Raw genomic sequence first — 16156 nt, 5'->3', positions numbered from 1 at the left:
CGTCTCCCTAGACGAAACCACCGTGAACTTTCCAGACACCATAAGAGCTGTCAACTTTGCAGTAGCTTTAAGTTGCCATGTTGGCTGCAGGGTGTAACCATTTTATACATGGCTTTTCAAATGTTCTGTCTTGGTTTTGCTGACACGGAAAATAACTGACTAATTAAAACGATCAGTGCTAAATGAATATACTATACAGATAACTAAATAGTACATATGTAACTCTTCTGTAGTTTTTAGGAATAAAAAACTTGGGCGCAGTGAGTAATATTGGCTGGTTGCATATAAATATTTTCTAGATTTGTGGCACTACTTGAATTGTGCCAGTATGTTTTCATTTCTTATGTATACCCTCTGGATATCAGCAGAACTTTAATTTAGCAGCTTATAGGCTCAAAATTGAGCTGTTTTAAAAGAAATCCACTTCAGCAGGTTTTATTATCCAGAGAAAGAGAATAGTGAAATTCATTTTATCAACCAGTCCTGACTTTATGGGGCAAATGAGTGCAGATTCCCTAATTAAACTTCGATACATAGTCTTTATTTAAGTAGTTTATCCACTCAAGAATGTTATTTTTGCATCGTAAAATGGAGTGCCAAAGTTATTTCAGATAATTGTGTTTCCATCTGCTATTAATACAGCAGCTAAATCTCCTGTTTCCAGGTCATATAAACACAAAGCATTCTTCGAAATCCATATCCGTTTCATGCGCATAGAATCGCGGCTACTTAACCTCTTGGCGGCATTCTGTGGTTGCCGTTTCATTTATTTCAGTAAATTGGGTAATAAAAGCGTTATTTGCAGCGTTGTGCTTTACAACAAGGTTGATGTGGGAGGCACTGCCATAAGCTATCGCACTTATGCCAGTCTAAGCGTGCTCAGCAGAAGATAAGTAGTAACTGCCGGCTAATTAAATGCACTTGAGTAATGTCACCATACTTTTTATCCCCAACAGCTACACTTTGTAGACCACTCGGATCTTGCATGCCGGTTTAGGGGATGTCATTATGATCAAACTGCATTTCTTCTGAACGTGTGTATTTCCCATTTCTTCTGTTAAAGGGGTCTACTACAGTGCATGAAAACAGATCCCTCATACAACCCAGAACACTAAACACTCTTCTAATTACTAGGTATTATGCATTGCAAATATTCTGCCGTCAATTAAAGAGACTCTGTTACATTGCCTATTCAGGATCCCCCACCGACCCATTTCTTTTTCAGAGCCATTACATATACCCAGTGCTTCTAGATATGTATTAGCCTGTGGCCTGCTCCCAGGATACAGTGCTTTGAGTTGGAGTGAACAGTCGCCATCTCTGACTACCTGCCACAAGATGAGGACATTCTTATAAACACCATTGTAAGCTCCAACACACCTTACACAGGGTTGGAATCCCGCACTCTGATAGATGAACCGAACAGCAAAGAACTTGGCAAAAGTGACATTAAGTGGATCAGCAGTTGGCTAAATGGGCAGTGGGCAAAGTAACTCTGTCCCTTTTAACCACTTCACCTCTCATACCTGTTCACCTGCTATGGACCAGAGCAATTTTAACAATTCTGCTATAGACTTGTTTATTCAGTGATAACTCTGTCAAGTGTTTGCAAAGCCACATATATTACTTTGGTTTTCTCTGTTTCAGGCCCCTGTTCAGTACAGTGTGTATGTGTTTTCCTAAAATTAAAAAAAATTATTATTTAATAAAAAAGCCAAATACCTTCTTTGCAGAGCCCTGCTGTCCTGTCATGCGACCTTGCTCTGCTTCCCTTCCCTTCCCGAGCGAGTACAGTGGGTGGGGCTGAGATTTCCCTTGTCACGTATCTGCACAGTAGGGCTATGCAAAGAAGGTATTTAGCATTATAATTGTAGGAAAACACACACTATACTGAACAGGGACCTAAAACAACAAGGATCAACGCAAGTTTCTTTACTTTGCAAGCACTGGAGCAGCTGCAGGGAATAGAATTGCACAGGCATGAGAGGAGAGGGGAAGGCCAGGGAACAGATCTTGTCGCATACAGAAGAGTCCGGGAGAGAGGGAGGGGGAGAGCAGCGGGATGACGACCACACTATCAGAGATCAGCAGCCATGATAAATGTGGTCCGTCTATAGAGGGGAAGACAGGAACAGGCAGGCAGGATAGGTCAGCTATTGCACAACCTAGAAAGGGGCAATTGACATGGCAAAAGTATGTGCTATATCTCGTGCCTTAAAGAGCATTTTTTTATATGGTTACAACCACTTGCTGCCTGCCCACTATCAAATGATGGAGTGGTGCGGCTCTCATTTTGGGAGGAGGTCAACAGGCACGCCGTGTTCATAGGACACTGCACGACCCCAATCTCTGTAAAAAGGCGATGACACAGCTCTTTAACCATGTGATCGTCTGTGTCCAATCGCAGCCTTTTGCGTGGAAATGCTGTTAATCTGCTCTCCTCGCCTCACACTGCCAGAATGTGTGGAGAGAAATGTCAATCAGTGGTATCTCCTCGCAGGGGAGACCAGGGCAGGTAATCGGGGGACCAATCATCAGTGCCCTGATTACAGTAAAGCCCCATCAGTGCCCATTAGTGATGGCTGTCACTGCAGCCTTTCTGTGCCCATCAGCGTGGCATACAAGTGCCACCTCATCGGTGATCATGCCTGCAGCCTCATCAGCGCACATCAGTGACGGAGAAAAAATACTTATTTACAAATTGTACTTGCAAACAAAGAAACATTTTTTTTTTTAAACTTTAGTAAAAAAAAAAAAAAGCCCAGCAGTGATTAAATACCACCAAAAGAGAGCTCTATTTGTGTGAAGAAAATTATTAAAAATGTATTTGTGTACAGTGTTGCATGACCGCGCAATTGTCATTGAAATTATGACAGCGCTGAAAAATGGCCTAGGCATAAAGGGGGTGAAAGTGCTAAGTAGTTAAGAAAACAAGATAATGCATAAAAAAAAAAAACACACAATTTAAGGACAAACAAGGTTCTTCATTCAGAATTGTTGTCTTGGAGCAATGATTCTTTTTTCGCATATACAATGTAATACTGACATATAATCACACATATGGGTTGGACTTGATGGACTTGTCTTTTTTTCAACCTCGCCTACTATGTAACTATGCAATACATAGACCATTAAATGTAACAAAACTAAATACTTTTTTTTTTTTTTTTTTTTTTTTTACACCAGGGGTAGTTAACAAATAAACGTTTACAGATAAAAAGTGCATGTTTTATTCTGTAATTTGTCCCGTTTAATATTTAACTCAATAATGACTCTGGTACAAGCATTAGAAAGTTATTTGCAAATTAACTAAAGTGTTTTTAAAAAGCGCAAAAATTGAAAAAAAAATGGGAAACGTGTAAATATATGTTAAATGTGTAAGTATATATGTTAAACAAAAAAGTTAAAATATTTAAGGTTAATAAAATAGAAACAAACGGAAAAAAAAAAATCTGAAAAATTAAAAAATTAATTGATAAGGCATTAATTAGGGCCGATTAGCGTACTCTAAGGGTTCAAACAGAGGAACATAAAAAAAAAAAAAAAAAAAATGCTATTGGAGGTCTCTGCAGGTAAGCAGATCTGTTACTTTTCCTAGTATTAAAAGTCCAATATGCAAGACAAGCACCTGTACAAGTACTGTATTTATGTCAGACATTGCCTGTCATAGGTCATTCTGCTTCTGTTATGACAAATTAGCAGCTAACAGTTCCTTCAGTACAGACAGCTCTGCCCATTCTCATGGTCTTACCCTTGCCGGAATATTGTGAAAAGTCTGTGTGGGAGGCAAACTCTTACAAACTTAAGTTCCCTCTGTCTGATCGAGTGATCTCGTCTGACACTTAAATTAGTTACATCAGAGTGTCTGCAGTGTGGGAGAGAGGAAGCATTATGGGAGAGTACACTAAGGTAACTAAAATGAATACAAATTTTTTTCTTCTTGGTTCATTGACACCTATTGTGGGAGTACTTCGCTGTACTGAACACCAATCATTGAGGTATTTTGCAGCACTGAATACCACTTAGTGTTATTTTGCGACACTGAGCAAATATCCTGGGGTATGTTGCACTAAACATCACTCCTGAGGATATGTTGCTGCACTGACGCCAGACCTGGGTTTTTTTCTGCACTGATACCAATCTTAAGGGCATTTTGCTGCACTGAACCCCAATAGTTTAATGTCCATAGTTTGGTACAGGTGCACTCCCCCCCCCCCCCAAAGCCACACTTTCTTTTGGTGATATTTAATAAGCATGTTTTATTTTTATTTTTATAAATGTACTTATAGGTGCAGAGTTTCTCTGCGTAGTGTCCTATTCATGTAGGTGGTGCTTTAACACCCTTTTGGGCAAGATTAAGAATTGAGACTGTGTCTGTCAGTGAACCTAAGAGAAAAAGTGATTTGAATTTATTATTTTTTTATTACTGTAAAAAGTCCCTTTCTATGAGTTCAACAGACACAGTGCCCACCCATTGTTTGGAGTTTGTACTTCTGACACTGTGACTTCCTGGCCTGCCTATATGGGGGGGTTATACCAGAAGGACTGCCCATAGAAAATGCTGAGTTCTATTCTGCCTAGTGTCCTACTCCTGTAAATGGTGCCATAAAACCATGTTTGGTCAAAATTAAAAAAGCAAGACTATATTTGTCAAGGAACAAAGGGAAGGGGATTTTTTGGTGAGTAGCAAAAATCCAATTTTCCCTTACTTTCTAGTATGAAACATATCAAATAAAAATGTCAGAACAGTTCGAAAACTTTTGTAAACTTTTAAAATTGCCTCTTTTTGGAAAGTGGACATCTCAAGATTATATTGTTTTTTTGCTACAGCTTTTTGGAAAAGAAAATAACCTGTCGGTATTAAAGTAGCTAAAGAACAAATTAAGGTGTACTCAGCCTTTAAAAGTTGCCCACCGATATCAAAGGCACGTTTTTTACTGTTAGTGGAGGTTTCCTGTAGGATGAATTTACCCTAAGTGAAACAGCTAGATGTCCTTGATTAACCTGAAACGTTTTAATCCACCCCCCCCCCCCAAAAAAAAGATTGGTGGCTACTGGAATTTTACCCCCCCCCCCCCCAAAAAAAATAATAATAATCCCACAATCTTTGGTCACCCACCCCCTCTCTCATCATTGGTGGTTGCTGGCACAATAATTCTCCCCTTCCTCCAATACAGTGGATTCATTCATTAAATACTTTGGCTCTCCAATTTAAATATGCTACACTGTTTATATCAATGATCAGTTATTAGTCATCACATCAATCCACATTACAAAGTAAATGGTGTGCCTTTAGCCAATGCTTTATACTGTCTAATGAGAAAGTGAATGAACATATACAGTACTGTCTGGGTGTTTAGTTACCTCCCAGACCTAGGGAGATTAGAGCTGACTACAGTTTCCAGTTATTTGTTGGTGGAATACTGTACTCTGTAATTATAGTTCATCCACTCTGGGTTTCCACCCTCAGAGCCGTTTTGCTAGCAGATCGGGGTGATGGGTGTTGGTTTTAGGTATGCTAACACAAATTAGAAAAATGATCTTTTAGTTTGGTGTTCTTTGGCTAGAATGTCAGATTTTGTATGCTGATGGAGTGAGAAGAGCCAGAAGAAGAGTGTGCTTGGAAGAATGCAGACTCAACTAGACCACTCTTTCCCCGGATCAGAGCAGATACTATGCTTCACTATGAAAGTGCACGATTGTTGCCCTGCCCACATCACTGCTACTCTTTACTATTGTTCCTACTAAAAATGTCATTCAACAATTAAACATGGCAAACTTTCAACCGCTTTAAACATGGTTTGAGGCACACAGGCGATTTTAACGTGTTACTAAACATCAATATTGTTGCTACTGGGATATCTCAGGTCTTGGAAGAAAGATGCCTTTTATCAACACAGTGAATCACTGTGTATGTGCTGCATTGTCCCAGCAGCTGGGTTGGGGTGAAATTCATGACATATACCAGATGTGTGGTAGATTGAATGCTCATCATTCTCAATAGGAAATTTGCCTTTCTGTGCCACCTTTGCTGTCAAAGACTCAGCCATCCATAAATGCAACAACCAGATGGCTGCTCTTAGTCATCAAAGTTTTGCTAACGCTAGAACGTTCTAGTCTTTGCACAGATACTTTTACCCTGATTGGTCATCTTTTCCAGGACCAAATGAAAACTCTTGATCCTTATTTTAAAACCCACAATTAATGCTTCCTCTTTCTAGATCTGAACCCATGTCCTTTTTTTCAATATATGTCCAAGCTTGAGAAGGCACCTATGCATTGATCTGCTTCTGTCCTCCCTATAATCCCCTATGTTTGTCAGATAAAACAGCGAACAAGAGAAAAATAAATAAAAAATTAGTACCCCCCCAACAGATAAACAATGCATGTTTTGCTGACCTGGTATAGGTTGGACAACTAATAGTGGTGACAGCAATTAGGAGGTATGAAATGTTTTACTAATTATACTGCTGATATGAGGGTCATCATAAGGTTAAACCACTTCAGCTCAGTTCTGCACAAAGCTATTGTTTTCCTTTTTTTAATGAACTTTACATTTTTAAATGCATGCAATCATTTAGCTGTATTTATCCCCACCAGTAGCTTTATTTTTTTGTTCCAGGCATACAAAACCATTTTCTCACTGCACTTTTAGTACAAATCCATTTTCTAGCTAAGTATCAGGGTCATAATCATTTATTTCATGCAGTAAACTTCACTATCCTATATCATATTTTTTCTTCACTGCTATCCTCAGAGTCTCTGGAAAAATCAATTTTTTGTTTTTTTTATCTTTTGTGCCTATATGTGTATTGCGGTCTCTTGTTTATGATTATTAAACTAATTCTTCTGACGTGACCAAAAGGAGATCTTGCTGTATTATTGTGATCATAGATTTACCCATAAGTCACTTGTTTTTGAAGAGGTTTAAAACTGTAGACTGTCAGGTCACCATTCAAAATGAATATTTTGGAGATATAACTTTGGTTTAAAAAAATTGGCTGATAAATTACATTGAGAATTTGAAAGTAGCTAGGACTTTGATTATACAACTGATAACCATTATAAACCATAACAAGCAAGTACTATATAAAAATCCACAGTTTTATTAGATATCATATAAAATTAAAAAATAACATTCATAAAAAAAAAATGACATATTAACCAGTTCCCGACCAGCGCACGCCAATGTACGTCGGCAGAATGGCACGGGCCGGCATATTGGCATACAAGTACGTCCAATCTTTAATGCGGCCCTGCAATCGCTCACGTGCTGGTCGGGACCCCCGTGAGTCCGATCGCAGGGCCCATGGATTAAATCGCCGCGGGCATACCCGCGATCCTCTGACGGGGCGTCTGAACGAGGAAATACCGTTGTAAACAGCATTTCCCCGTTCTGCCTAGCAACTAGTGATGCTGATCTCTGCTCCATGTGATTGGAGCAGAGATCAGTGTTCACTAAATTAAAGCCCAGCCCCCAACAGTTAGTAACACACCCCTAGGAACGCTTAACCCCTACACTGCCACCCACTGGTTAACCCCTTCACTGCCAGTGTCATTTACACAGGAATCACTGCATTTATATAGCAGTGATTGCTGTATTAATGACAATTGTCCCAAAAATGAGTCAAAAATGTCTGATGTGTCCGCCATAATGTCACAGTCACAATAAAAATCGCTGATCGCCGCCATTACTAGTAAAAAAAAAATGTAATAAAAATGCCATAAAACTATCCCTTATTTTGTAAACGCTATAACTTTTGCGCAAACAAATCAGTCGCTTATTGCGATTTTTATTTATTTTTACCAAAAATATGTAGAAGAATACGTATCGGCCTAAACTGAGGGAAAAAAATGTTTATATATTTTTGGGGGATATTTATTATAACAAAAAGTAAAAAATGTTTTTTTTTCAAAATTGTAGCTCTATTTTTGTTTATAGCGCAAAAAATAAAACCCGTAGGAGTGATCAAATACCACCAAAAGAAAGCTCTATTTGTGGGAAAAAAATGACGTCAATTTTGTTTGGGAGCCACGTCACATGACCGCGCAGTTATCAGTTAAAGTGACGCAGTGCCGAATCGCAAAAAGTGGTCTGGTCTTTGACCAGCAAAATGGTCCGGGGCTGAAGTGGTTAAGAGGATACGTCATAGTCAGGCAATGTATAGCCTTAGACAAGGTATACACATCTTGCAGATATCCCTCTGTCTCAATACCCACAAGGATTAACACGTTCAGAGAAATTGGTCCCAATCATAAAAACACTTCTACAAAAAGAAAGAAAGAACAAGCAATTAATGGCTATGCACAGACCATATATCTTAACATACATTATGCACCCCCAATGTGTAACAATAAATGCATATATTAATATTAAAAATAGTAGGGAAGTCTTGCCCTCAGAAAAACTGGGGTAAGAACAGAGTTGCATGATGCAAATAACAGTTGCCAGTTCACCATGCAAAAACACACACACACACACACACACACACACACACACACACACACACACACACACACACACACACACACACACACACACGCACCCCCCTGTTAAAATGTCAGGTTTCTGTGATGTAAAAAAAAAACAAGACAAGGATAAATAATTTCAGAACTTTTTCCACCTTTAATGTGACCTATAGACTGTACAACTCAGTTGGACAGCAAACGGAAATCATTTAGGTGGAGGGAAGTAAAAAAAAAAAAAATATATATATATATATATATAAGTGTGCACAACCTTAAACTAATACTTTATTGAACCACCCTTTGATTTTATTACATCAGTCAGTCTTTTTGGGTATGAGACTATCAGCATGGCACATCTTGACTTGGCAATATTTGCCCACTCATCTTTGCACAAACACTCCAAATCTGTCGGATTGCGAAGTTATCTCCTGCGCACAGCCCTCTCCAGATCACCCCACAGATTTTAAAATCAGATTCTGGTCTGGGCTCTGGCTAAACATTAATCCCCTTCTTGTGAAGCCAGTCCTTTGTTGATTTGGATGTATGCTTTGGGTCGTTGTCATGCTGAAAGATTAAGATCTTTCTTCATGTTCAGCTTTTGAGCAGAAGCCTGAAGGCTTTGTGCCAATATTGACCGCTATTTGGAACTGTTCATAATTCCCTCTACCTTGACTTATGCCCCTGTTCCAGCTGAAGAAAAACAACCCCAAAGCATGATGCTGCCACCACCATGCTTCACTGTGGGTATGGTGTTCTTTTGGTGACATGCAGTGTTTTTGCGCCAAACATATCTTTTTGAATTATGGCCACAAAATTCAGCCTTGGTTTCATCAGACCATAACACATTTTCCCACGTGCTTTTGGGAGAATTCAGATGTGTTTTTGCAAAATTTGGCTGGGCTTGGATGTTTTTCTTCATAAGAAAAGGCTTCTGCCTTGCTGCTCTACCCCATAGTCCAGACATCTGAAGAATACGGGAGATTGTTGTCACATGTACCACACAGCCAGTACTTGCCAGATATTTCTGCAGCTCCTTTAATGTTGCTGTAGGCCTCTTGGCAGCCTCCCTGGCCAGTTTTCTTCTCGTCTTTTCATCAATTTTGGAAGGATGTCCAGTTCTTTGTACTGTCACTGTTGTGATATATTTTCTCCACTTGATGAAAACTCTGTTGCATGGTATATCTAATGCATTGGAAATTCTTTTGTACCCTTCTCCTGACTGATGGCTTTTAACAATGAGATCCCTCTGATGCTTTGGACCATGGCTTTTGCTGTAGGATGCCACTAAGAAAATGTCAGGAAAGACCTACTAGAACAGCTGAACTTTATTTGGGGTTAATCAGAGGCACTTTAAATGATGGCAGATGTGTACTGACTCCTATTTACGTCAGTTTAAATGTAATTGCTTAATTCTGAACACAGCTACATCCCCAGTTAAAAGTAGGTGTGCACACTTATGCAACCACATCACAGAAATCTGATATTTTAGCAGGGATGTGTAGACTTTTTATATCCAGTGTGTGTATATACACACACAGTTTAACATTTTTACAATCTTGGTTATATGTTTTTTATTTATGTAAACACTGTTTTCTTTGATTATTTTAGGCAACTGGAAACCCACCCAATCGTGCTCCGGATGTAGTTGTGAGTGACAATACAACGGTTGACCAGGTACTGCTTTTGCACGTTTATTCTTCATATGCTATAAAAGCAGGTAGCCATTACTGCACAAATGACAATTCAGGTTATTCATGATGATAATTTTAGCCAGTTTGAAGGTACTTTAAATAATGAGAATAAAAAGATTTGTGCCGATGATCATGGCAAATGTTCATTTAAGTGCCATTCAGTTTTTTCAATGTGTCACTTGGAGGTCAAATCGCAGAAGTGTTTTGATTAAACTTGGCTATTCAGTAATATGCAAGTGAAAGGTTTGTTATCTAATGCATTATGTGTCGTAAGAGCCATTTAATCCTAAAAGGAATATGGATGTGTTCTATCCACTTTGTTATTATGAAACTTGGACACTTGAGGCATGTTTTTACATTTTGACTAGCCAATCTCAAATGACTCTTTTCTCATTTGAAAATATAAGTATAGGGTTATCTTAAATTACCCCTGTAATAATAAAAGTGACCCTGTCACCACAAGGCTGTTTATAAATAAATTAAAGAAAAATAAAAACATAAAGGGACCTAAACCCATATAGCCTGGGAATGAAAATTTTTACAATATACCGTATATACTCGAGTATAGGTCGATCCGAATATAAGCCGAGGCCCCCAATTTACCACAAAAAAACTGGGAAACTTATTGACTCGTGTATAAGCCGAGGGTGAGACATCCCTGTGTCCCGTCCATCCCTGTGTCCGTCCCTGTGTCCCGTCCATGCCTGCCTACCTGTGCCAATCTGCAGCCTCTGTGTGCCATGCTCTCCTCGTCTGACAGACGGCGGCCATTCCTCTGTTCAAAAGCCGCGCCTCCCTGTCTGTGATAGGCGGAACACTCAATTTCCCAGCAGTCAGTGTTCCGCCTATCACGGACATCCTCGTCCATAGTACGAGGATGAGCGGATGTCCGTGATAGGCGGAACACTGACTGCTGGGAAATTGAGTGTTCCGCCTATCACAGACAGGAGGCGTGGCTTTTGAATAGTAGAATGGCCGCCGTCTGTCTGCTCGACACGCTGATCGGGCAGGCAGACGGCGGTGACTCGAGTATAAGCCGAGGGGGGCACTTTCAGCCTCAAAAAAGAGGCTGAAAATCTCGGCTTATACTCGAGTATATACGGTAGTTACTGATTTGTCCGTCGGAAGGGGTACCTCCAAAACTGGTCAAAATCGACTAACGGCAGCACAAAGGGGAACCAACAGGGGCACCCCAATCAGGAGTTGTGCAAGGAGGACCAGCCATGGTGTACAAATATAGAAAAACTTTTATTGAAAAATGAACCAATTAGGCATTGATTATGTTCAAAATGGACGATGCCCTCCACAACCACAGTTTAAAAACAATGGCAATGTTGTCATAAAAAGGCACAGTCAGGGCCTCACTCATGCAACACACAGACCACTATTCAGATCACTATTCACTATACAGTTTTGTGGTTGAATTTGATGGACTTGTGTCTTTTTCAACCTGACTATTTTTGGCAGGCCTGCTTAATGCCTATAAAGGCTATAAAACTGAGAGCTGGGGCTCAGGGACATGCATGCCCACATTGGGGCTTGTGTATATCGGTGAAAGCACTGTAGTGAACAGTGTAGTCACCTGGGTCTCCCAGAATCACAGTGTATATCTCTAGATTGGGAGAGCCTAAAGCCAGTGGATCGGATACTATGCACTGTTTTCCCTGGGCAGGGTTTGGATCGGTAACTAGGGTGATCCGACACAAGGTACTGTTTGTTTTTAAACTGTGTGTGTTTTGGGGGCTAGGCCAAATTGGTTAATTTTTCAATAAAAGATTTTCTATATTCGTGCACCGTGGTTGGTCCTTCTTTTGTACAACTCCTGATTGGGCTGACCCTGTTGGTATCCCTTTGTGCTGCTGTTCGTGTAGAAATAAAGGCTAACCACTGCTCCCTTTTTTTTTTTTTTTTTTTTTGTTTTTTTGCTATTGTCTATTCAAGAGAGACTTGGTGCCTGCCATTACTCCTGATGGATTAGCATTGATGCTAGCTAGGCATAAGACACTGAAGGTCACATGCTGTATATTCCAGTTTTGAGCTCTCTTCCTTGCAGTGTTAAATAGGTGCGTATGTATTGACAACTTTAGTGTTTTGGAGTTGGCGAAGGTGAAGAAATATTCTGATGGTCTTTTAGGTTTACAAATTCACATTTAGATCAGTTGCACACTGACTTAATAGATTACCAATGTTTATACTCGGGATCTTGACAGATCCTGAATCAAATGTTCTGTAAAGGTGCATGAACATGCACATGCGTATGCATATACATATATTCCCATTCATTGGCAGTGTTGCAATATACATGTTTATAGGTGCATAACCAGGTCTGTAGTCATTGCTGTGTCAATGGTCTTTATGTAACTGTGGGAGTTGTTCCACAGACAACAATGCATCTATATCCAGATCAGTAAAAAAATTGTCGCTTTAACTCCTGTATGCAAGACTCATTAGACTAGACATAAGCTTACTGAATATAAGAAAATATTGGATTTCATTACGAGACTTGAACTTCTTGACGGAGGCGATACTTACATTAGATTTCCCCACAATTTTCTCTGAAATCACTAGCTTTTGAATTTCAAACCAACAGAATATTTTAAATAGTAAAACACCTGAAAATGTTTTGGACAAACTTAATTGGACCCTTAACCTAAATATTTTGATGCACAACCTTTGGAGGTAAAAAGCTATTTCTTTAACTCTCAGTGACATTTTTGAAGCTGTTAACAGGCCATTTGTCCCACTTCTCTTAAGTAAAACTGTTCCAGCTGTCTCCAGTTTTAAGATTGCCTTCTCGAGACTTTGTTTTAGCTCTTTCCATAAATGTTCGATAGGATTTTGGTGACTTTAGAGAATTCAGTCATTTGTTCTTGCCCATTTGTGGGTTGAGTCAGAGCTTTCTGACACTGGGTAGTATGTTATACTTCAGAATTCCTTGCCAGTCCATAGATATCCCTGTGCCCTGCACAAAATCAGAGTAGTATCGATATTCCCATTGCACACTTTCCTGGATAAGGCTTTAGAAGTAGCGGGTGCTGTAACAACATCCATCTGGAACTGGAAATGTCACAGATCAAATGTACATAATTACCAGCACAGAAGAATGATCACTTCACAGAAGGCCTAGTGCAGTGTTTCCGAGCCACGCAGGACCTCTTCATCAGGCATGTGATAAAGGGGTCCTGTGTGGCTCCAAAACTTTGTACTGTCTAATGTGATGTAATAATTCTTCAGTAAAAAATTCTCCAGTAAAATTTGGATGCAATTGACAATCCGTGGTGTACTGGCAAATATTTGAACTGCACAAAATCAAGACGCCCCATGCCAGAATTGGCACAGCCGTCCCAAAACATAACTGAGCCGCCTCCATGTTTTTGAATAGGTAAGGTGTTCTTTTATTTGAAAACAAATTTTTTTGCCTGTAAACATATACCAGATGTGACTTGCTAAAAAAAAAAAAAAGCTCCAGTTTTGTCTTATCTGGACATTTTCATATTGTAGTTGGGCTTTTGTATGTTTTTTACTCAACGGTGGAGTCCTCCTGAGTCTTCTTCCTTTGTCACTTGAAAAGTGATGTATGGTGCGATAAGACACTGATGTAACATGATCTTGTAGTTCAGCTTATCTCTTCGAAAGTTCTCGTTGTCTACCATTTACAAAAATACACAATTTTTTGCTATACCATATACATTATTCTTCTGTTCAGTCTGGGTGCAATTTTTTTTTCCTCTCATGGTCATGTTAAGGGAGGTTGCCTACACTCTCATGGACCATAAACCTCTAAATGCTTGCAATAGTCACAGAAACATTGAGGTGCTTGAAGATGGTCTTAAAACCGTTTACCTTTGGCATGCAGATCTATCGTTTTCTTTCTGACCAACTTTGCTTTCTCTGGTCCATGTTCAATGTACATACAATGATACCAAACAGTAGAGTGATTTTTCTCCTTTTTAATAGGCGGACTGACTGATTACCCACTTCAGCCCCGGAAGGATTTACCCCCTTCCTAACCAAGCCCTTTTTTGCGATACAACTGACAATTGCGCAGTACCCAAACAAAATTGACGTCCTTTTTTTTTTTTTTTTTTTTTTTTTTTACCACAAATAGAGCTTTCTTTGGATGGTATTTGAGCTCCTCCTGCGGTTTTATTTTTTGCTCTATAAACAGACACAATTTTGGGGAAAAAAAGCAATATTTTTTACTTTTTGCTATAATATCCCAAAAAATATAATTTCTTCCTCAGTTTAGGTCAATATGTATTCTTCTACATATTTTTGGTAAAAAAAATCGCAACAAGCGTGAATTGATTGGTTTGCGCAAAAGTTATTGTGTCTACAAAATTGGGGATAGTTTTTTTTTTTTTTTTTTTTTTTCATTTTTTTTTTTATTAGTAATGGCGACGATCTGCGATTTTTACTGTGACATTGCGGTGGACAGATCGGACATTTTTGACACTATTTTGACGGAGCGATCACATTGTTAAAGGCTCCCGGGTGTACCAAGATGGCCACCGCTCCGGAGCTATGCCGAAGCCACGGCCTTTCCTAAGGCCGAGGCAGCGGAGCGCTCCGCGGATCGCGGTGTGTGCCAGTCCGAACAGGTTGACCCATTTGGATCACGTATAGGTGACCATCTGTTGCACCCCTACTGTCTACATGCAGTGACAATGTCAATAGCATGGAATCCTATTGTTATGCCGTTCTGTGCATAGTATCACTAATGTTGTGGATGTTATCTAAACCAGTGTTTCTCAACCTTTTTTCCTGTCAAGGCACTCTTTAACCTACTGTCATGCACACATTTTGGGCAATTTTTAGGCATTTTGCCAAGCGCCCTTAAAGAACTCAGAAGGCACCCTGGTTGGAAAAAGCTTATCTTAACTCATACGGTAGATGAACCTGACTTTATGTATCCAATGATGCCTTGGTGTGTTGTAGCATCTCAGGTCAAGCTCAAGTCAATATATCTATCCAGGTTAAATTTAAGCTATATCAGAACCTGCATTATTACAATACATCCTTAAAGTAGATATGAATGTACCGTAACTGTATCACATTTAGCTTGGTAAAGCTCTGTGTATCCTAAGCAATTTTTCATCCTCTGTTGCATGTCTCTTTCTGCTCTTCTGCAGCCCCTTTGCAACCATGTTCTGTCTACATGTGTGCACTCTATCAATGGCCTTATTTTTCAGAGTGGGTTTTCTGATGGTGACAGTGGACAATCTCTGTGAAATGTGTGTTGAAATAGCTGCTTATAGTCTCAAGCAGAACTGCACATGGGAACATGGACGGACAAATAGACAGAGGTAAAGCACTGTCATGCTATAACAGGCAGCACCCAACTAAGGCTCATAATGGCAGGACCAATGCCCTGTACAGACTTGGGGGCTGGATGACTCTGTAGGAGCATGTACATTGCCCTGTGACCCACTGCAAAAAAATGCACATATTTTTTTGCAATGTGGGTGCACTTATCAGCTTTTTTTTTTTTTTTTTTTTTTTAGAAAAGGTGGAATATGTTTTTAATTTTGAAATAGGAGGATGATGAGACCTAGTGAAAAGAGCATTCCACCTAGTTTATGGGTTTGATTGCTGAGTGAGTACTTTGAATGTTGTTAATTGGCAGCTGCATATGTAAGACATGTTGTGACAAAGTCTACACTGAAATGAGGTTTGCAGATCAGCCATTTACCATGGGACACAAAGAGATAAACATGCTGAAATGCAGTTTGTACCGTTGATAAATAGTTTTTTTAAAGATGTTATGTGGAATTCAATAAAGCATTACCAATATGCAGGCAAGCGTTTCTCCAGTTTTGATGTTACCGATATGTGTGATAACTTCAGATAGTTTTTACTACCACTACTTTAAGAACCCATTGTTGTGGCTGTGACATTATTAAATAGTTACTACCAGCTAAATGTAAACAAAGTGCCTGGGCATATTAGTGATGTTATAACCCAAATATGGCAGTGCCAATATTTGTGATACGAAA

General features: G+C 39.4%; 1 protein-coding gene across 2 annotated transcripts in view; it reads left to right on the top strand.

The window, feature by feature from the left end:
- Positions 1–16156, top strand: part of HSD17B4 (hydroxysteroid 17-beta dehydrogenase 4) — a 429215-nt gene that overhangs the window by 279003 nt on the left and 134056 nt on the right. For both annotated transcript variants that reach the window (XM_077462215.1, XM_077462216.1), the window contains exon 17: positions 10078–10143. In XM_077462215.1, coding sequence (XP_077318341.1) covers positions 10078–10143 — 66 coding nt within the window. The remainder of the gene's footprint in view (positions 1–10077; positions 10144–16156) is intronic.

This window comes from Lithobates pipiens, unplaced genomic scaffold, assembly GCF_037356315.1.
Source record: "Lithobates pipiens isolate NorthernLeopardFrog02 unplaced genomic scaffold, aLitPip1_a1.2 Scaffold_3, whole genome shotgun sequence".
NCBI classification, from domain to species: Eukaryota; Metazoa; Chordata; class Amphibia; order Anura; family Ranidae; genus Lithobates; species Lithobates pipiens.
This window is presented reverse-complemented; position numbering and strand designations above follow the sequence as displayed.